Here is a 24,562-nt window from a genome sequence, read left to right as displayed (position 1 = left end):
TTATATATGGGTATAATATGGGTGCCAAATCCTGTAAATGTAAACATGTGTGTGTGTGTGTGGAGGAATACAAATACACTGAATTGCTTATGAAGAAACCTTCTGGCTTTCCCTGAAGTATTTATCATTATACCAAACCCCAAACAAGCACAGCATGACCTCAGAGCTCTCATCCAGATCACAGGAAACATTGTCATCATGTACATTCTAGCCAGGCACTACAAATGACTAGGTAATGATCTATTCAATTTCGTCAGATTAATAACAGGAAGCATGTTAAACGTCCATACTGTGCGTTTAGTAAGTATAAATACACGATAATTAACAGTAAGCCTTTATAATTACTGTGCCAAAGATCTTTCTATTGCTGACTGCAGACCATAAACCCCTCGAAAGAACAGGTTCAGCGTGTTCAAAACAAATTGTTTCTTTAATCTTGCGGTCAACGTGCTGCTATCTGTTCCAGACACTCCTTTTTCTCGTGAAGAGGTTTATTTACCACAACTGCAGCACACACACACACACACACACACACACACACACACACACACACACACACACACACACACACGTAGAGACATGTCGATATCCAAACATTTCATCAAGGGTTCACATCTGGGTTAGTTTAATGAATATAAAGTCCAGAAACTATAATCACATCACAATATATTTAATATACTGTACATTATCATAGAATATTATTATGATCATAGTATGATTAATGGTGTTGGTTTACTTTACAAGGCATCTTTATGAAATAAAGTTCTGTATTATTTTTTGGCCTGTTGTTTGTTAGTAGTTTAGGTAGAAATGGTCATTTGATTTGGTCAGATGTGGTTTTTTGTTTTTGACCACTGCTTAAGTAAAAGTACTCTAAAGTTACTTTAAAAGAAAGGTTCTTTTGTGTTGGTCTGTTCTTTGGAGAAGAATTTATTTATTTATTTATTGGAAATCATAGCTTGGGTGTATCATGACCGATGAAGGCATTAAAACGCTGAATGATATACACTGTAGGCTTACTAACAATCTTCCAGCAAATCAGCAGCAACAAACAAACAAACAAACAAACAAATAAATAAAGTAAAATAAGCTTAAAAAAAGCAAACGTATAAATAAAAAACTAAAACACAAATTAATAAATAAAGTGAAAAAGCAAATAAAAAATAAAACTAAAACACAAATAAATAAATAAATAAATAAATAAATTTAAAAAAACTCAAAAGTAAATAAATAATTAAGCTAAAAAGTAAATAAATAAATAAACAAACAAACAAACAAACGTGATTAATGACACGTTCATAAAAATAAACTAGAAATTAAAAAAAAAAAAACCCAAAAAAAACACAGTAAATAAATTCTAATATTAAACAATAATCGTTAAAAAAATAAAAAATTCTCAGACTATACTGCCGGAGTGAAAGCCCTCTTAAACAGCTTGCTTGGTGCCAGTGCTGAAATCAATTCCTGGTATAAAGGCTGCTTTGATTAATCTGACAGCGTTCTGGACACTGTGCTACAGTGGCCTGCTCGAACATGAGCTCCAGACTGAATGACTGCTAATGAGTAATAATTCTTTGACAGTTCTAAGGAGTGTTAAATATTACACAATCATGTTTATACTGATAGAGCTACATTATTAATTACTGACTGTAAAAAATCTGTTTGACCGGTCACTTGAATTGAACAGGTTTAATCCAAACCTCAACAACTCACAAGTAGGCCTATAAATAATGGGTTCTGTGGCTGGAAAATTCAGGAATGGCTCCAATAAACAGCCAGAATATTATTGAACACATTTATATAATGAGCCTGATATTTGAGTTCTTGTGCTAAGGAATTTGTTTTTCGCAGGTAAAGACATCTTTAGCTGCAATAAAGTTGGAGAAGCCCCAGTAACACTTTACCGGTTGGTTGAGTCTAAATAATTATTTTCCACCAGAATATTTTCTTCGTTTACTGAAAATGCTTCGAGTATGGCAGAGATTCTTAGCTTTCTGAAGCCTTTGACAACTTAATTCACACACAGAGAAGAGAAAAGACAACATCCAACCAAACTAATGCTTTAAATATGTACAGTATAATATTCTAGGTATTGTTTAGAGTCAATTTTTTAAATTCTTGACATTTCCACAATGACAGCGTACTACAGTCAACTCAACTCAAGTGTCTAGTCATTCAGAAGATGAAACTATAAGAACAGATTTCCACTAATATGAAAATAATGAAATAAATAAGTCAAAAGACACACTGGCTACGTGTCACATTTCCAACTTTCAGAACCACTCAAAAGCTCTGGCATCACTTTCACTATTTCTGGACCATTTATTTTTAAAAGTGTTGGCAACTGGCAACAATTCCAGCCCGGAGATATCCGATACATGGCACTCGGTCCAGATTTCCCTGACATTTTGTGTGAAATGCTACGGTTTATTGAAGGGGCCAGAAGGCTCGTCACTCTACATTCCAGCTGAGTAGTCAACATTTCTGTAAAACCCACCCACATTCCCCAAAAAAACCCAAAAAACCCAAAAATAAAAAAGAGCTTGCCAAACCGCTGTTGTGCTTTGCAACTGGGTCAATAATAATAATAATAATAATAATAATAATAATAATAATAATAATTATTATTATTATAGTTGTTGTTGCTGCTATTTTTATTATTATTATTAATTATTATTGTGCTAATATGTTTGTTCTTCATTAAGCAATAACTCCGCCCACAAAAAATAAAATAAAATAAATAAAAATAAATAAATAATTAAATAAACACTTACCAAAGCCACTGTTGTGCTTTGCAATTGGGTCAATAATAATAATAATAATAATAATAATAATAATAATAATAATCATCATCATCATTATTATTATTTTGTGCTAATATGTTCGTTCTTTATTAAACAGTAACATCTTCTAACAAGACAATGGTGAATTTTCAACCCACATTTTGTATGATAACATTATGGATGGATGGTAACAGTATCCATTAAGCACAAGCAAAACTCAACATAAACATTATTTATCTTGCCTTCAGGCCTCGTCCTGTCCCATTTTCATAGATGTTCGCAATTTCCATCACCTGCTTCACGCAAATATTAACTAAATACAACCGACTGAATTATTGCAGCTAGAAAAACCCTCTCTGATGTGGAACTAAATCAGACACCTTACACAAACAGACAGAAGAAAATGACAAACTAATGATCTGTAAGGAACAGCCAGGAGGACATTTATTTCATGTGAAGCTCTAAACAGGTCAGGGGACTAGTGATTACAGGAAGGGCTGCAGTCCAAGGAACAATAAGACTAACAGGACAAACACTGAACTAGGCTGGAGTAGTGAAGGTGGTATGACCTGTGAGGACAATATTGTGACAATATTGTGGCAGCGCTCATATACAAGGGGAAAGAATATTCTAGAAGATACGGTGCTGAACAGAAAAGGTCACACATTCTTCAGTCTTCTGATTGCTTTAAAGCAGTGACAAGCATGAAAGATAGCACTTTAAAAATGCACACAATGCATATGTGCACACACACACACACACACAATTTCACACGTAGCTCGTTTTAACTTGCACCCATCCCAACCTCAACAACCAAAAGAAATATAAAAGTCTTATAAAGCTTATGGTTAAAAAAAAATCAGATAAATAGATCAAATAAATAAACAAACAAATAAATATATAAATAGCAGAAAAACAGTTCTGCTCACCTTTGGTTGGACTGTTGGACTGCTCATCCAGAGACGCTCCAAGAGGAGTCCTAAAGTGTGCACACACACACACACAGAAACAGAAACAGACACAGGCAGACATACAGAGTGAGAGACACAGAGAAACAGAGAGAAAGAGAGTGTAGAGAGACACAGACACATACACAGAAGCAAGAGAGAGACACACACAGACCGAGAGAGAGAGAGACATGCAGAGAGCGTTAGACACACAAAGAAAGTGAGACACAGAAAGAGTGAGATACAGAAAGAGTGAGACAGAGAGAGACAGTGACACACAGAGAGAGACAGAGAGAGACACACACAGAAGGACACACACACACACAGACATGCAGAGAGAGTTAGACAGAGACAGAGTGAAACACAGAGAGTGAGACAGAGATTGAGACACAGAGTGAGTGAGACACAGAGACAGACAGACAGACAGACACACACACAGAGAAACACAAATGTAACACATGAGATCATGGCATTGAACTGATTAAAAATTGATGAAGCTGACGTTTCAGTGAGCTGCAAAAATATTTAGACAAGGACCTGTGAGGTTTTATTTACACAGGGCTATTCTTCATATCTTCTACACTTCACACTACAAAAAGCACATAAAACTAATGTCACATAAATACCGCAAAATAAGATTATTATAATAGGAGAAATATAAGATCCCACAAATATGAATTCATTCATAGATAAAACGGAGGTCTATCTGAGGTTTTCTCCAGAACAAACAGGACCTTTGCTCTCTCCAAGCTCTCCTGCAAACCGAACCTTCGGCTAGAAATACGCTACCGTATCATGCACATATCATATACCTTTTATTTTTTTTTTTTGAATAAAAATCAGCATGAAAGAAATTTGTACAGCTTTCTTCACTTACACACTTTGGGCTCGTTCCAAATGATAAAAACGTCATCTTTAATAGACCGGAGTTTGGATTCAACAGGTTTCTGTGTATAAGGAAGTGGCAAAATTCCTGTTCATGGCAGGTTTATAAAAGGTCCAAAGGCGAGGACGATACGACACACATCGTATCGACGAAGCGGATGCTGTATATAAATACATACACACGTATATACACAGTATAAACAGAACATACTATACACACACAAGCGCCCCAAAAACAAACAGCTGTTCCAACCTTGAAGGTGTTAAACACACAAGAGGAACTGAGACACCACAATAAAACTCGATTATCTTTCATTCTACATTCGAATGACAGCAAGATTTTAACGTTAAGTGGCTAAGTGGAAAAGTTTGATCTCTGGCAATGAAAGTCAATCACTCACACACACACACTCACACACAGACAGAGCAAAACATCAACACACTTCCAGCATGCATACACACACACACAACTGTTTAATATAAACACTTACAATATGCTGCTTTCGCTCTCAGAATCCACTTTCATCCAGACACCTGCATGTGCGAGTGGCGTGAGAAAACAGGCAGCATGAATGCACACACACGCACACGCACACACACACACACACCTCAAAGACTAAGAATAAACTCCTCTCCTTTCATACAATGGCTCCTGAACCTCGGGATCAAATTCCTGCATATCGATAAAACTTCAGGATTAACAGATATCCAGAAAACTCCAGAGAAATGAGAAGCACATGTCTCCTCTCTCTCTTTCTCTCCCTCTCTCTCTCTCTCTCTCTCCCTCCCTTCCTCTCTCTCTCCCTCCCTCCCTCCCTCCATCTCTTTCTCTTTCACTCTCTCTCTCTCTCTCTCTCTCTCTCTCTCTCTGAACTGAACAGGGAAGAAGCACTGCTAGCATGGGAATGTTTTATTGACCGAGTGTGGAGCGGGCACCGTCGTGCAAACATCACCCCCTCCGCTCGCTCTGTGTTTGTCCCAGTCACATGAGGAAAAGGGAGATTTACGTAATTGTGTTCTAAAGCAGCCGAGGAAAGCGAGAACTCGAAGGACTGAAAAATCTAGCTAGCTCTTACTTCACATCACTTTCAATAGCTTTTATTAAATAATAAAAATTTACACACACAGTACCATTAAGAGTCTATAGGTAGACTGTTCAAGTGGTTTGTAATCATGAGGTGAGGATAACACACAACTACACAAGCATACACACACAACTACACAAGCATACACACACACACAACTACACAAGCATACACACACACACACACACACACACACAACTACACAAGCACACACACACACACACAACTACACAAGCACACACACACACACACACACACACACACACACAACTACACAAGCACACACACACACACACACACAACTACACAAGCACACACACACACAACTACACAAGCACACACACACACAACTACACAAGCACACACACACACACACACACACAACTACACAAGCACACACACACACACAACTACACAAGCACACACACACACACACACACACACACACACACACAACTACACAAGCACACACACACACAACTACACAAGCACACACACACACACACACACACACACACACAACTACACAAGCATACACTCACAACTACACAAGCGTACACACACACACACACAACTACACAAGCACACACTCACAATTACACAAGCATACACACACACACACACACACACACACACACACACACACACAACTACACAAGCATACACACATGTACATGGATGCACAGACAACTACACAAGCATAAACACACACACACACACACACACACACACACACAACTATACAAGCATACACACACACACACGAATACACACACAACAACACAATCACACAGGAATACACACACAACACAAGCACACACACATACACACATACATGGATGCACAGACAACTACACAAGCATACACACACGTACATGGATACACACAACTACACAAGCACACACACAACTACACAAGCAGAAACACAGGTGTGCACAAACATACAAGGATAAACACGTATATACAGATACACACATGACTACACAAGCATACACGCATATACACATGACTACACAAGCATACACACACACACGACTACACAAGCATACACACACACACGACTACACAAGCATACACACACACATACGGATACACATGACTACACACAACTACACACACACACACACACACTCACACACACACAGAAACTTGTAGCAGTCCAGCAGAAGAGCACTAGTTCCATTTTAGCGAAGAGGAAATCAAACCTTGGCCACTTTACAAGAACCACAAAGCCGTTCACATCTCCGTCTGAAACCAACAGCGAATCAGAGGCACAAAACCATCCAGAGAGAGTTTTTCCATCCCGGGTCCTGACAGAATCCTTAGCTCCGAGCCAGCGAGCCGTATTCGAGTCACACCACAAACATTAATCCTACTGACAACATTTACATTTGAATGCAGCCGAACGGCGTTATGTAAGGGTTCGGGATCCTACCTGCATTCTCTCAGCCAGCTCGCGATGTTGTTAGGGATCGGACCTAAAAGAGACAAAAAGAAAAAAGAAAAAGAAAAGAAAAACACATGTAAAGGAAGTTTACAAAGCAGGCCACAATCCCACGAGCAGCATCCTGTTAGAGTTCCCACAGCCAAACACAACAGCTACACACACACACACACACACACTTAATTTGTTTGTCACATGAACCCGATTTAAGAATTAATCAAATGAAATCACAATTTTCAGTCAAGACATGTTTAATATAGCTTTGTTTTTCACCGGAGACGCACAGATTCTATAGACAACCAGTTTAGCATTAGCATTTGCTGCATCACACAAATCTCGCTGTCGAAACGTGAAAAGACGGAGGGAATGATGAAGGATTTTGTGGAATTCTTTTCATTGCAGTTGAGAAAGTCGGGGTCAGAGCACAGGGGCAGCTATGATACAGCACCCCTGAAGCAGAAAGGGGTTAAGGGCCTTGCTCAATTGCCCAACAGTGGAGCTTGGTGGTGACCTGTTGCTCTAGAGGATTGACAGATTCCTGAGGACAGCGCACGGTCATCTGTTTGTTCAGCCAAAGCAACACTCAGACTAAACACATCCAGCCAGTAGAAAAGTCAAGTCACTGAAGGGGAAAGGGCAGGGTGTGAAAGACACATTTGTTTTTTCTGCTGAAACTTTGCTTTGGGTTGATTTTACACTATGTAGGTAGACGTAGATCTGTGGACTCCACCAAGGACCGGTGTCTCGGTAACAAAATGGAGGAATAGCGGACACAATGGACTTGTTGTTTACTAGCTGGTGCTTGCTGCACATTTAATCTAGAAAAGGAGTCAGATATCTAACGCTAACCCTACATTCTGTCTGAAATCAGACCTGGAGAAGCCTTGAAACCTTGAACGTGTCACATGATCAGCGAGTCTACATGTACAAGTTCTGTCTAAATATTTTATGCCCAGAGTTTGAACAGTGCTGAACTGCTCCCTTCGGCCTTGAAGCTCCAGGACAGTTATGAACACGTCTTGGATAACCAATGATATCTAAGCTTTGGGATGAAATTCAGTTTCTAACTCTGCAACACTCAAAACTTCCTCTCCAAAAACATGGCAGAGACTGAGAGACTGATGTAAAGAGTAAAGGAGAGAAGAAACCTCAAAAAAAAAAAAGTTTTATTAGCCCCATGTGAATGAGTGTAAGAGCAAGATGGACAGGGAGAGGGTGAAAGAGAGGGTAAGAGAGAGATGGAAAGAGAGAAATACTGGAAATAAGGGGGATGATGGGGCAGAGATAAAGATGGAAAGATGGACAGAGAGAGAGAGAGAGAGCGCAACATGGACAGGGAGAGCGAAACAGAGGGTGAGCGAGAGATGTAAAGAGAGAAAGACTGGAAATAATTGATGGGGGGCAGAGATAGAGATGGACACAGAGAGAGAGAGAGAGAGAGAGAGAGAGTCATATACCCGTCTCAGAGGTTGCTCCAGGTTTGTTGTTGTTATTAAGAGGTTCTTCTGATTCCGGGGCCGGCCAGGACTCTCGACTCTGTGCCCATGCCATCCTCCTCATGGTGGCAGATTTCCAGGGGTGATCCCTGCCTGCCGGGGGCAGCTCACACTCCTCCATGTCCTCCTAGGACACTACAGAGGGAGACTAATCACCTGTATGAGGAGAGAGACAGAAAGAGAGAGAAAGGGACAATAAGTAACCTACTCAAACACACACGCACACTCCTGTGTGTGTTTCTCATTCATTTACTTACATACATGTACTTAATTATGAGTATAATTATTACAAAATCCATTGTCTCCATGTTGTAAAGTGGACACTCCGTGTTAATCACAACAGTTCTACTTCCTGCAATGCTTTGGCAACACTGTACATGTACACGCGTTTCCTGTATTTACACCACCGCTCATATTCCCCCATTTACCTGGACTCTTAGCTGCAACTGTCCAACAGGAAGTGGCTGTAAGCCGTCTAACCAGGTGAAGTGACAAACACACCGCCTTCTTTCTCACTCTTCTTCCTCCTTGTCTTAATAGTAGCCTACTGAATGTGTGGTAGCTGGTTTGAGTTGCCAGGTATTTACACATGCATCAATATTAATTTGTAAGAATAAAAAAAAAAAGAATAAATAAACCTCTCAGATCTTATAGTTATACATGGCTGAATTCTCAAGCTAGCCCTTTTGGGATGGAAGTACTACATATCTGGCAACCGTGCATAAAGTTTCTTTTCCCTTTTCTTTTTTATTTATTTTTATTTGTAATAATGTATAATGAATTTTCGGAAGCTTGATACAAACACTTCCGAATTACTAACATTTTGAAATTCAAGCTGCCACATGAAGGAAGTCCCATTCAAAGCAGCCGAATTTGTGTGTCAAATCTCACTAAAGGTAAACCTTGCTTCATTTGGCGAAATTCAAAAGCGGGAATGCAAAACCAAAAAAAAACACTGATGAATTCAATGGAAATTTCTGGAGTGTTTATTGAGTTTATTGTGTACTTTAGTGTATTGAGCCCTCGTTGTTGCTTTTGCGTTAGGCTTTAATCGTTCCTTGTTGCGCTTAATGACAAAATTTCCCCTCCTTGGGGATTAATAAAGTATTCTTTTACTACCACTGAGAGCTTAACAAGAAGATGTTCGGGATTTGGAGGAATGTGTGGGAAAATCTGATGGATTTAAAGATAAAATATTGTTTGATGTTTGACTTTTTCGTATTTACGTCGAATTCTTGCCTAGCTAAGAGTTATTTCCTGACACAGCCCTCCATGTGATTTTAAAATGAAAAGGAAACCGTAAAATAATAAACAGTCATTAACCCTTTTCACCATTACACCGGTGTTACATTCCACCAGAGGAACAGAAATGGACTCATGGGACATTTTCAATCAGTATAAATAAATTCATTATTTTATGGTCTGATCTAATCTAAGTCAGGACTCCGTTGGCTCTCAGTGTGTTTTAGACTTTTGTTTTTCCCCTCTGGTGGATATCCTTACACAGAATTGTAGTGGTTGAAGATTTTTAGGTGTTTTCGCTGCTTCTTAGATGAACAAGCACTTCAGAGAGCAGAAATGGGTTCGATATCCAACATTTACTTTCTGTGGGAAAACAACCGTTTTCAAACTTTTCTATGAAGATACAGCTCCTTGTAGGCAAAGTAAAAACAGAAATACTACAAGTTCTTAAATCCCTGAGTGTCTACTTTCATACAAGCTTCATATCAAGCTCCACTTACATGACAAAAGACATTCGATGCTGGAGCAAACTCCATTTTTGGGCTATGGGTATGGGCATTATACATGCAAAAGATGACCTATATTTTAGAAAGCCTGTAATTATGTGAAGAGTTTTCCCCGGCGAGTCTGCAAACACATCTAGACTTTTAAAGAGTATTTTCTACTGTTTCAGACGACAAAATACGGCATAAAAAAAACAGACTGATTATGAGTCATATTGAATAAAGAAGTAAGTGTGTGCTCCCTCCTCCTCCGCCTCCTCCGCCTGCTCATGCCTTTCTCTGTTCTTTCGTCACGTTAATAACGAAAGTTACAGCGAGAAATGTGGCATCTTGAATCACGCTTGTTTAGCAATAAGATCGTTTAACTCTGACAGCACACCCAACAGCAATGACACAGAGATACACAATCAAACCAGTTCAAACCGATGAGTTTGTTAAGAACATTTCACAGACGCCCCCGCACTCTGGAACACCACAACAGCACCTTATTGTCGGTTTCTGACACAGAACATGAGCCTGAGTGCAACTTACGCATTTCAAATGAATTGTTAAATGTCAAGATGTCATTGGTTCAATAAGCTCTACTTAATGAGCTCTATTATAAACACACAATGTTGTTCACGTGAAGTCTAATTAATATTAATAACCAAACCAGAAACTACAGGGTTAAAGCAGAAAGAAGAAGAATTTATATAATAAACTGCATATGGCATACAATCTAAAAGTGATGTTATCGTTACAGATCTATAGGAAATAATCTAGAAATTTTATTTATAATTTTAAATATATAAAATAGCTGATAAGTGTCCTGGTGGTCCAGCAGCAGGATCCTGTGCTCTCATTGCTGTGGCCTGGGTTTGACTCTCAGACAGGGGGCTAACCCAAACACAGAAGAGATAACTCTTAGTGTGGGGCCCAAGCCTGGATAAAACAGGAGGTTTGCGTCAGGAAGGACATCCGGTGTAAAACCTGTGCCAAATCAAAATATGAGGACCGAATGATCCGCTGTGGTGACCCCGAACAGGGAGCAGCCAAAACAACAACAACATATACAATAGCTGACAGCCTATTATATATAATTATAATACTTACTCAATTCTAACAGGCTCTTATAATTATTATTAATTAATAATTAATGCTTAAGCATCACCTGACGTCTATACCCATCCCATATCCGGATACTGTTTCTCTAAAATCTACTTAACCTAATTCTTTTAATTTCAACTGAAATACATAAATAAATAAATACATAGAAAAATCACTTACATTAAAAATACAATAAAGTCTAACTATTATTAATTATCAAATAATATTACTTAATTAAAAAGTCTCATTAGATGTAAAAAAAAAAAAAAAATATCCAATCCTTTCCAAATCCAGTCTCACGATCGTATATAACTTTTCTTTTCTCTGATATCTGGAGCTACATTCATGAAGTTAAACAGCCAGCGATTTTATCGCTGTACTATGAAGACATCAGTGGGTGGGCCTACTACTGGTTGCCATGGTAATAACATTTACCAGTTTAGTGTCGCAACTAGTAATCTATTTGATCGCAAATGAATTTTCTTTGCGGCTAAAATGAAACCTTGTGTAGAGAGATTCAGTGTTTGTGTATAAAATTCAGCAGTGTGTATTAGCATCATGTCCTACGAGATGAAGGAGAAGCAGCGTGTGATTTGTCACGGACTACGTGTGCTCTTCACTCCCCTCTATACCGACTTGCACCATATTTGCATAAAGTTCAAGATTTCTCAATTTCGTCACGGCTCTGATGTGGAGACGCCCACTTCTAGTCTCCAACACTCTCTGTCACTCACATCACTGTCTCTTCACTTTGTCGTTGCATCAAGTCATCATATTTTTTTCTGACATCGAATCTTAATAAACATGTATGTTATTTTAACATCTAAACCTTTTGTTGACAGCGACAGAAATCCTTTCATGCGCTGATGTGTATCTATAGAATACCTTTTTACACTTTTCTGGCCCCATCCTTCAGAATGTCTTGCGCTACAATCTGATCGGCTGTCTGATTTTTCAGCATTCTGGGCATTAACGTCCAGAAGCATTTGTGGCTTTTTGAAGCAATTTGATTAAAAAATGAACAAAAACAACACTGATAGAAACAGATTATTAGTGGGTTTTTGTTTGAAGGCGAGTAAACAAGACAATACAGCTAAAGAGCTGGAGGAAAAAACTCACATAAAGCACCGAACCGTCAACAGAAGCTAAAGATTCGTCCTAATCTGGATTCTGAACCCGAGCAGAATCCCAGTCTGAATAAAGAGCATTAATAAATACACTCTCGAGTGAAGTAGTACTGAACATCTGGAGCTTCTTATGTCGAATTACGGTTTAATCACTAGTTCTGCTGCAGCCCAAACAAAACCATACAGCATAGTAATTAAAGAAAGAGAGAGACATTTCGGTGGAAGTGATTGCTTTCAGATCCTAATGAGACTCCAAAGAGACTTAATAAGAGGTTTAAGAAAGCAGACAATTTTCTTTTACCGGATTCACTCAATATTTAACAGTAAACATTTTTCCAACCCATGATTTGTAGTACTTGGTAAGATTTAAAGTGTAGAGGATTTAAAATAAAGCCTCACTTACTGAAAAAAAAAAAGCCAAAAGTCATCAGGATTAAAAACGTAATCAGTAATTATTATATTTCTGTAGAATAGAGTCGTTATTATACAGCGGCACTGATCTGATAATGCTGCAAAAATCTCGATGACGTACAAAAGAACAGAAGATTTAAAAACAAGAAGAAATTGATTTATAAGCTGAAAGCTTCTTACAGATATTTCTGAAGTTTACAGTGACTTCCATGAACTCGAGTCAGGCACTAATCCGCCTCAAGAAGACAACAGATATGAAATAATAGAAGAGATGTTGCTGCATTCCTATACATGTCTAGTCTTGCGTTTTGTTTTGTTTAACCTACGATGAAGCTCTTTATGACACACACAATCCCACACACACAGCCGTCATCAACATCATCATCATCTTCATCGCTTTATTCACTCCAGCTTGTCACAAAACAGTCTTTTTCTCTCCACACGCATGACATGACACAGATGTTTGTTTCAGGGCATTACGGCGATTCTGAAAAATTTAGCGAGCATGATGGTCCTGGTTCGGATTGAAAGTTTTCAGGAGAACGAGACGAGATATTAAGCTGGATGATAACAAAAAGAGACTCACCACAGACATGTGCAGAAAGTCAACACATCTGATGAAGTGCTCGCAAAGTGAGTAACGTGAGCCTCCAATTCAAAACGAGATTAAAGGAGAGAGAGCAAGAGGGAGAGAGAGAGAAGGGGATAGTGGGAGAGTGGGATAGAAGGAGTCGGGCAGGAAATGTCTGTTTAGCTGAAAGATTACACTCGGGTGCCGAGTCATTTCCTGTTTTTAGATGGTCACTTATTTTTTCTCGAGGAACTGGACACATGCGATCAAGCGGGACGTGTTTATCACTTGACTGTACAATCTCTCAGGGATCACAGAGAGCGCCTATTCTTAGACTGTGGCTATTTTCAGGGTGATTTTCATAAATAAGCAGGAAGTGAAGTGCTCGGTAAACAGAAGCTAGTTGATGAACACGCTGGAAAGGCACAAGGCATGTGGAGGTGGAACGGGACAGATGGCACACGGATAACAGTAGCGCTTGTTTAAATACAGCGGCGTCATTTCAGGAACTGACAGGGACAAGCGACATCATGACAACACTGCGATAAATAATAATAATAATAATAATAATAATAATGATAATAATAATAATAATAAATAGTTGCTAAAAATATTTTACAAATGTTTTTTTTATTCTAATTTTCATTTTAAAATATATACAGCTTGTTTTTGAGAGCTTTAAAAAATTCTCACAAAAGTATATTTTGACTATTTAATTATAATAATTAAATTAATAGTTTCATTAATTGTATCATCCAAAAACAAAACATCCAATCAACAAAAAAACAAAAAACAAAATAAAAACTGAGGAAAAACTAGCCTGAAAATGTTCCAATTTAGCCAATAAATAATTCATGAATCTTATTTGAATTCTTTCACATTTTCTCGAAAGGCTCAGTTCTGCTTAAATACACTAAAATATTATGAAATAGAACTCATTCAAACAAAGGAGCTACAAGGTCAGGGCTGGACAAACCTGAAACTCATTAGCTAGGCTAAAAATGTGGCGGCTTGCGTAACGTCAGAAAGATAATTTGCTACGGTAGTTAGCACTAGGTTAAGAGTGACAAACGAGTGTATCTGCAAATAAACAAAATTTCTAATGTAGCATATCATGTATTCATGCTTAATAATCAAAATAAATAACAACAAGCGGGGAACATTCCGGTATTGTATTTTGTCGTGAAAGATTATTTGAATCTGATTTCTGTGTGTGTGTGTGTGTGTGTGTGTGTGTGTGTATGTGTTTGGGAGTCATAGGACATCACTTTTTACTTTGATCAGTTTACTCAGTGTTTCCTGATTCTGGAAACATCATCCCTCTTCCTGCATGCTAATTAACCCACCTAGCAAAAGCATTCCAGCAGCAATCCTGTGATGTTCAGAGATGTTTGGAGCGCAGGAGCTGACTAGATACGGAAGCATATGCTTTCGGTAAAGGCTCTGGTGTACATGGTACCACTATGAAGCACAAACATACCAAATATTAAAGCTTTTGTTTCCCAAAAATCAATGTGTAGTGTTAAGCCGTGAGGTACAGATACACAAATACACTGGAACACACACTAACACACTCTAACACACTGGAAGACACACTAACACACAGGAACACATACTAACACTGGAACAGACACTAACACACTCTAACACAATGGAACACACACTAACACACTGGAACACACTAACACAATGGAACACACACTAACACACTGGAACACACACTAACACACATTGTATTGTATTTTGGTACAGATATGTGTTGTGTATTGTGTGTACGTTGGTCCAGGTTGGTCCACCTTATGCTCTAGTCAGAACTTTTCTGCTGCTCTGTCTGTAAACATTACCACTTCCGCCTGAAGATCACGCCAATAATGGTGGCAGTTTAAAGCTGGGATGGAAGCCAGTGCCAGCAGCTTCGATTTTGCAGGTTGTGGCTGCATTTGTGTTTGAGAAGCTGTTTTGTGTTTTGACAATTCTGGTTTTAAACTTTGCTTGTCTGCTGGTTTGTTTCCTTTTTTTTTTCTTTGTTTTTTTCAGGGTATTAAATTGTTAAAATAGACCCAGAGATCCAGGCTACTGATTTTTTTTCCTGCCATTAACCCGAATTCTGCATACAGTTTAAATGAAGTTAAATCGCGAATGAATTCTGAAATCAACGCTGATGCTCATACATAAAATTTGCTCTTGGTTACACAAATCCACTTGGACTATAGACAGTTATAGAAATCACACTTTTTTTTTTTATAAATCACACTCTCTGGTGTCATGCAGATGAGGATGAGGTTTCCTTTTGAGTCGGTTTCCTCTTAAGATTTCTTCCTCATATCGTCTCAGGGGAATTTTTTCTCACCACAATCACCTCAGGTTTGTTCGTTAGGGACGGACATCAATTTAACTTTGAAATGTATTTCCCTGTAAGGCTGCTTCGAGACAATGACTATTGTTAAAAGCACACAACAAATAAAACTGAAATCAGTTGAAAGTAAAGTGGAACCTCGGCATAGGAATTGAATTCTTTCTGGAGGCGAGTTCTTAAGATAAAAATTTTCCCATAAGAAATAATGCAAATGCAGATAATCCGTTCCAGCCACTCAAAAATATTACCGATACGAAGCGTATGTAAACTGTATAGCTGCTTACAAAGAACTGACCCGAGCCAAGCATTCCGCATGTCCCCACAGGAAGTCGTGCCACCAAGCTTAGGCTAAAAATAGAACAGAACAACAAAAAAACGCCCGAGAAATCACCTAGCTTTTGAGCGCAACACAGCGATGGTATCGTGGGTTGACTCTTTCCAAACAGTTTTCGCTGACTAAAAGAAAATTTGTTAAATTAATAATTGGCCTTCCAATGACGTAAACAAGTTTTGAACGTCTCCCGAATGTACGTGCAACTGAGCTGCCGTTCAATTCGATTCGATATTTGCTTTGTATGCCGACGCAAATTTCTTGCAAAATTTTAATTCTTAAGGTGAAAATTTATAAGGCAGGGTATTTATGTCCTGAGGTTCCACTGTATGAAGTCCTGTTTAACTGTTAAACAAGTCTCTTAGACCAAACATTTAAGCAAGCAGTTGAACGATGATAAACCGGGGCCGTCAACTTCGCTAGCTTATTAGACTCCTAGCTCCAGGGCGACCAAACATCTTGAATGAATAAAAGAAAAGAAAACTGGCCAAATATTCGTTTCTTCTCAGTACAGACACAAGTATACTCATGTATCTGATAAATCAGTGAGCTTAAGTGAGCTTATTTATAAAAAAGGTATATATCTCCACTGTTCATGACAAGATGGAAGGTAAGAAAAGCACTGTCGTGTTCCAGTGTTGATCTCCTTGCCTGCGAACACCAGTGCTGTGTCTTAACTTGTGTTTAATCAGCAAACACGAAACACGTCAGAGCTTTTTGTTTCACTGACTCTTATCTTCGATTTCTGTTCCGAGCGAACGAAAATCAGTCTTGAAAATGGAGCCATTGCAGTGGAAAAAGGACCAAGGAAGGAAAGGCTGTAGAGACTGGATCACAATCTGGCTTCATTAACGTTTAATCCGGTTTAATGCTTCGATGTGTTTGCAGGCACTTGAAGAAAGCTATGCTAATAAAGAAGCTTGCTGTTTTGCTTTTTACAGATGTTTTGGATCAGTATGTATCAAATCTGTTTGTTTATTCAGGGTATAAGGATGTACAAGGTACGTTTTCGATGACGTTTTCATCTCTCGGAAAGGAGTTTCTGTTCATTCTTCCTCAGAAAATCAGGTTTCGGCTTGGGGCAAAAGCACGTCGAAATATTTAAATACATTTCAGAGTCTGAAATCCAGTGTAGGCTTGAAATCCTTCTTTATAGATGTCTTTATAATTCTTCTTTATACAGTGTTGATGAGAACAAAAGTGACGTGTAAAATACACAACAATCACCGAAACATTTTTATAAGTTATTTATATACTGGCTGTTTGCTAAAAGGAGGAGTTACATAAGGATGCTAGCGGCTAGTCCGTTTGAAATCTGTAAAGCTAATATTCTTCTCTTCTGCAACTTCAGGTGACTAGCAATAATTAGCAGTTCCTCCATCTTGTTTTTCTCAGAAATGAGAGAGCACAGCACCGCCCACTCGATTCTTCTGAATCATTCTTACGAAGTTCAAAAAGTCAAAGTGTGCCAGTTCAGATGAAGTTGATGTGAGGTGAAATTATCCGTCGTATTTTACCCGTGTTCTTTCCCAACAGCTAGGTCATGAAGAATTGTCTGTATGGTGTGAAAGTAGACTCCAGTGGATGACGCTGCAATCTTCTGAATATTCTACTGACACACACTTTCAACAGCAACAGAAAACACTGCCAAAAGAAGTCTAGTACAGCTTGACTGAAGCTAAATTACTGTAACGTTTATAGAAAATTAGACGATTCTTATAAAGTCAAAAACAGTGCAAGCTAACCACATTTCACACACTCTCGTCAAACCAAGAGCAGTAGTTCACATCACACTCAAAAGCTTCATGCTCCACCACTTCCTTTTACACTTAAAGATAATTTAAGACTCTACAGCCCATGTTAAGGGTAGACACACACACACACACACACACACACTCCCTACATCAAACAAGCGTTACCAAATTAGGTACGATTTATTCTGGAGCATTGTGTTCAGACCCGGTCTTGGCAAATAACTTGCACCTGAAATGAACAAGATGTCTCACCCTTACACACATTAAATACATGGACAGCAGAGCCACACACATCACCAAAGAGCAGTGAGAACTGCATGTCTACAACAGAAGAGATAAATATGAACACACAAACACACACACACACACACACACACACACACACATGCAGAAACACGCGCACACACACACACACAGATACAAACACGGACACATAACACGCACACAAACATGCCAAGACACACAAATCCGTGCGGGGGGACACACTCACACACACATGCATGGACAAACACACACACAAGCAAACACGAACACACACACAAGCACACATGGCCACACACTAACACGCACAGACACACACAAACATACACGGACCCACACAAACATACACGGACCCACACAAACATACACGGACCCACACAAACATACACGGACCCACACAAACATACACGGACCCACACAAACATACACGGACCCACACAAACATACACGGACCCACACAAACATACACGCACAGACACACAAAAAACATGCACAGACATGCACAGACGCACACACACACACTAACACACACGGACACACACACACACAGACACACAGAAACACGCACAGACACACAGAAACACGCACAGAAACACGCACAGACACACAGAAACACCACAGACACACAGAAACACGCACAGACACACAGAAACACGCACAGACACACAGAAACACGCACAGACACACAGAAACACCACAGACACACAGAAACACGCACAGACACACAGAAACACGCACAGACACACAGAAACACGCACAGACACACACACACACACCCCAACCCACATAGACGCACAAAAAACACGCACAGACACACACACAAACGAGCATGGACAAACACACAAGCAGATACAAACACACACAAGCAGACACAGACACACACACTAACATGCACGGGCACACAGAAACACGCACAGACATACACCCAAACCCACACAGACACACACCCAAACCCACACAAATATGCACGGACACACACCCAAACACGCACAGACGCACATGCACGGACACACACAAACACACAATGGACACACACACAAACACACACGGACACACACACACACAAGCAAACACGCTCGGACACACACACACAAGCAAACACGCTCGGACACACACACAAGCAAAACACACAAACATGCACACACACACACGCACAGAAACACACACACACAAACACACACACACAAGCAAACACGCTCGGACACACACACACAAGCAAACACGCTCGAACACACACACAAGCAAAACACACAAACATGCACACAGACACAAACGCACAGAAACACACACGCAAACACACATGCACACACACACACACACACACACACACACACACAGACACAGCTAAAAAAGACAAAAAAGCAAAGTTTTGAAGTTCTGTATAAAGTTCTGAAAGCTTGTATAAAGCTCTGAAAGCATGTAAAAAAAATTCTGAAGGTCTGTGTAAAATTCTGAAAGCAGGTGAAAGGTCCTGAAGCTTGTTTAAAGTCCTAGAAGCATGTGTAAAATTCTGAACGCTGACATCCTGAAAGCTGGTGTAAAGTCCTGAAAGCTTGTATGAAGTTCTAAAGGTCTGTGTAAAGTCCTGAAAGACACTAAATCAGATTTTATCTGGATCTGGCTCATAGTTATCTGGCTGAGGAGACATTTGGTTATCAGAAAGGGCTAAAAACTTAAAGGTACACACACACACACACACACACACAGACAGAGACACACAGACACACACACACACACACAGACAGACAGAGACACAGAGACACACAGACACACACACACACACAGACAGAGACACACAGACACACACACACACACACACACACACACACGCTCCATTTCCTTCTGGAAACTGAGAAATCGTCTGCTTCTATAAATACAGAGGAAATGTTACGGCACTCTGACAACCTGCTAGCAGCTCTATAAACACAGCGGTTTAAAGTGGAGTATACGCTCAGCTTTAAAAGTCAGCAGACGGAGAGTGACTGATGGGAAACTCAAGCTCTGCGGGCAAATGTGTGCTGTTAGACCACAGCGGGTATGAAATGAATGCTACACTAACAGAACAAAGCGCGATGTGGAGCCGGCCATGTGTCCTGTACTCGCATTTTCACTCACTCACTCATGTAAACGCACTCGTACACGTCACCCTCGCACTTCTTTGCGGTCTCTCTCTCACATTTCTTCTAAGTGGGAAGGTATTAAAATGAATACCTTTAAAGACAGGACACCCAAATACCCCATTTGTTAGCCTGTTACGCTTTTTCTGTTCGGTTCTGTTCCTTGATCATTTCCTCACTTGACTTTTGATGAAGGCATCTGCCGAATGAATAAAATTCCTCTCCCCTGACAAGCGTAGTCACTGGGATGCTGTGCTAGGTTCCTCTGCAAGTATCAAGTAAAGTACATTTTATTGTCTTTCCTTTCGTCACTGACAGAGTAATGCTAGGAAGGAAATATAGTTCCACCAAAATCCTGGTTCCACACTTAACGTGAAATAGCATCAGATGAGAGAAGATATTTTCAAACTGTGATGAAGAAAAACAAATGGGTATTAATGTATTTGCCTTTTGGTATTACTTTCTGTTAATCCAGTAGCACACAACACCACTGGGTTACAGAAAGTGAACATGCACACAGTTAGAACCGACTCAAGACACTGCTGAATCCAGTAAAATGTGCATATTCTGGTATATTCTTATTTTCTGACAGGGTTTTGCAAAAAAAAAAAAAAAAAACGTTGCAAAGAGTGATTTCCAAAGTGTTTATATTGTTGGAAACCATCAGTGAGTGCAAAACAATCATATAAAGACCTGAAACCGTGTATAACATCCTAAACGCTTGTGCAAAGTTCTGAGTGCTTGTGCAGTACCCTGAAAACTTATGTAAGGTCCTGAAAGTGTGTATAAAAAAATTCTGAAAGCTTGTGTAAAGTCCTGAAAGTGTGTGCAGAATCCAGAAACCATGCTTAAGGTCCTGAAAGCATGTGTAAAATTCTGAAAGCTTGTGCATTGTCCTGAAAGCTTGCATAAATTATTGAAAGCTTGGGTAGTGTTCTGAAAGCATGTGAAACGTTCTGAAAGCGTGTGTAAAATTCTGAAAGCATGTGTAAAATTCTGAAAGCGTGTAAAAAGTTCCGATGGTGTGTGTAAGATTCTGAAAGCATGTGTAAATTTCTAAATGCATGTGTAAAGTTCTGAATGCATGTGTAAAATTCTGAATGTGTGTGAAAATTTCTGAATGCGTGTGTAAAGTTCTGAAAGCTTGCATAAATGTTTAAAAGCTTGTGTAGTGTACTGAAAGCTTGTGTAAGGTCCTGAAAGCATGTGTAAAGTTCTGAAATCTTAGGTAAAGTCCTCAAAACCATGTGTAGCCATATATAAAGTTATAAAATTGAGTGTAAAGTTCAAAAGGTTTGTGGAAAGTCCTAAAACCAGGTACAAAGTTTTGATAACTATGCAAAGTTAATATATAGAGAGGCCCAAAAAATGTATACACACTTCAACATTAAAAATATATACATAAAAAATGTATTATTAAATTTATAAACAATAAAGGGTAGCTGTAAGTCATGTTTAAATTATGCAATCAATCATATTAGGTGCTCAAAATGGTCACCATTAGCATCCAGACACTTTTGATTTCGGTGAACTACTGTATAAACACTGAATAGACAGGGATTGCTCTGCATGATACTTCAATCTCTTCCCATAGTACAGCCAATGTAGGTGGTTTTCTACTGTACAGCACATTAGCATTACCCACTGATAGAAATGGAGGAGTGTTAAGTCCGGGGAAAGTAGAGGGAATTCAGCAGCACCTCTGGGCCCTATCCAACGTCCTGGCAGAATGTCATTGGCTCTCGTGTCTCGATGGTAGTGACGTGGTACGCCATCTTGATGGAAGTAAAATTGCTTACATTTTTTACATTGTTTGCATTACATTTGGTTAAAAAAAAAAGGGCAGAAAAATGTAATGTAAATGTAATACTTTAAGATATTAGCCAAGTATGTTTTTGCAACTATTACACTTAATTTCATCATGCTTTCTCTTCCTCTTTTCCAGACGTTGCATGCAAGTTACAGGGGTTTAACTGCAGCGTTGTTTGAGCTTGTCATCTTCAGAAATCAAGGAGAGATCGATGCGTAATGGAAGAGCATTTCACACTGTAATAGACTCAGACAAGTTTATGCTACTTAAGACATCCCCGGTTCAGTCTAGTTTCTCAGAGAAACCTCAACCTTAGTTGGGCCGTAATACACATGTTCAACTAGCTAATGACTCTCCCACACACACATAAATCCAGCTGTTTTGCTCATTACAGCTTCTTCTCTGACAACAGCTAAAAACATCCGCATGTGCCCAATGATTTAGCGAACACGAGGCTTTAAGTGCGCATCCTGCTCAGGGAGGACCGAGGGAAGCAATTCAGCTGTATCCATCAGCTCCAGCCAGTCTGTTTTGACAATGATGATTAGAGGCAGACTAGACAGACATGACTCGCAGAAAATGTGGTCCAGACACATCTCTCAACACAAAGGACGAGATATCAAAGCACTACAAGACATTCATGATAACCAGGAGCTTGTCACAAAGCGTGGAAGACATGAAAAATGGTGCACTGTACAGTTTTTAATCACTGTCCAATCCAACCGGCATTAAAACAAGACAAGCAAAATATAATGAAAGTCTCTACTATTCAACTTGTTTTCTGGCAGGTAATCCTGTCATTCTAACAGTCCTGGAGTATTCACATGAAATTGACAATTTCTTTCTCCTTCTTGTCTTTCATTTTATGACTACTGAAACTAAAACAGTGCGATTAATGGATATAACCCCACTGTAGTTTCACTTCTTGTCAGACACGCATGAGTCATCTGTAAGATTTCGGTACATGATCTTATATTTATACCCTAAAGACGCACACTTCCCAAAAAACAGTTTATATCCGGACCTCACCCTTTCTTCAGTGATTAACGCCACCTGGGAGCTGTAGATCTGTATCAAAACACTGCTGCTGTAATCATAAAGACTGCCATGTGCTTAACCAAGGACTTAAGACACTTCTCCCTACACCTGTATACTGTAGCACCTCATTACAGATGAGGATGGGTTTCCTTTCGAGGCTGTGCCTCATGTTGTCTCAGGGAGTTTTTCCTTTTTACAGTCACTTCTGGTTTATTCATTACAGATTTAAATCTTCAAGAATAGTGCTTTTAACAATGGACACTGTCGCAAAGCAGAGCTGAAAATTCATAATACAAATGGGAAATTTTCCATAATGAGTAAGCCAGAGGTGACAGCGGGGAGGAAAGCCTACCTAAGACGACATAAGGTAGTAACCAGACTTAAAAGGGATACCCATCCTATTCTGGGTGACACTGGAGAGTGGGAATATTTATATTTTCCCTTCTATATCTGTGTATTATATGGCCAAAAATATGCAATTGTATAACCATGAAGTCTTTAGAGAGACCTATTAGCCTTTGCCAATATTCCAGAGGAAATGGGATACACCAGCATTCTCCTACAAACAGCCTTCTGGAGGTAGATCAAGGAGAAGTGGATTTATTCTAGCTTGCTGTCTCTATTTCTTCCTTTTAGACTCTCCATTCTCCTTTGTTAGTAGATGCTTCCATCAGAGGCTGGGTCTGGCAAAGTCTGAAAGCTGACAGAGGTCCTGCACAAGCTTTGTTCTGCCTTGTTAATTTTTTTATGTTCTTTCAATCTCTATCACAAATAGAGCAATACAAATAAAACAGAACAGAAACAGCGCCTCCCTTCAGGCCTAGAAGATCAGTAAAATCAGTTACAAGAGGAAATGGCTGGCCAAACAATGTGTGTTCAACACCTGGACATCCAGGAAATGGGGTAGCATCAGAAAACTCCCATCCTCACCAGCTGTATCTGCTCAATTTGCAGAAATAAACACTGATCCTATTATTAACACAAATCCATCGCAAAAAAGAGCCCCATTGGGACAAATCAGTTTCCTGATAAGGACTATTTTTAAAAGGCTGCTCATATAGAAACAACCCCCCTCCAACCCACACACAGTCTCTGTGTGACCTCTTTTCATTGGAACTAAGCACCAAATGGTTCCCACAACTCAAACCAGTCCTGATAAGCGTCTGTTAACGATTGACTGCGTGTTTGAGTTCATAATGGAACATGAGGACATCAAGCGCACTGTTTGTACTTGTTATCGCTATTCAGCTACATAGCCAGTGCAACTTCTTTGTACGGTTACGTTTGAACCACAGTGCAATAGGTGAATCCTTCC

General features: G+C 39.3%; 1 protein-coding gene across 7 annotated transcripts in view; it reads right to left on the bottom strand.

Annotated features, from left to right (window-relative positions):
* itprid2 (ITPR interacting domain containing 2) overlaps positions 1-24,562 on the bottom strand; it is a 68,018-nt gene that overhangs the window by 25,578 nt on the left and 17,878 nt on the right. For 4 of the 7 annotated variants that reach the window (XM_058393538.1, XM_058393537.1, XM_058393541.1 and 1 more), the window contains exons 2-4: positions 8,602-8,796; positions 7,136-7,178; positions 3,713-3,762 (exon numbers count right to left, since the gene is read on the bottom strand). In XM_058393538.1, coding sequence (XP_058249521.1) covers positions 3,713-3,762; positions 7,136-7,178; positions 8,602-8,761 — 253 coding nt within the window. In that variant the 5' untranslated portion in view covers positions 8,762-8,796. Of the gene's footprint in view, positions 1-3,712; positions 3,763-4,607; positions 4,777-5,106; positions 5,396-7,135; positions 7,179-8,601; positions 8,797-13,595; positions 13,737-24,562 lie in introns of those variants that run through there. The other 3 variants (XM_058393542.1, XM_058393544.1, XM_058393543.1) reach the window with 3 other exon arrangements.

This window comes from Hemibagrus wyckioides, linkage group LG06 (assembly GCF_019097595.1).
Source record: "Hemibagrus wyckioides isolate EC202008001 linkage group LG06, SWU_Hwy_1.0, whole genome shotgun sequence".
Classification (NCBI taxonomy): domain Eukaryota; kingdom Metazoa; phylum Chordata; class Actinopteri; order Siluriformes; family Bagridae; genus Hemibagrus; species Hemibagrus wyckioides.
The sequence above is the reverse complement of the archived record's forward strand: the minus strand, read 5'-3'. Positions and strand labels throughout refer to the sequence as shown.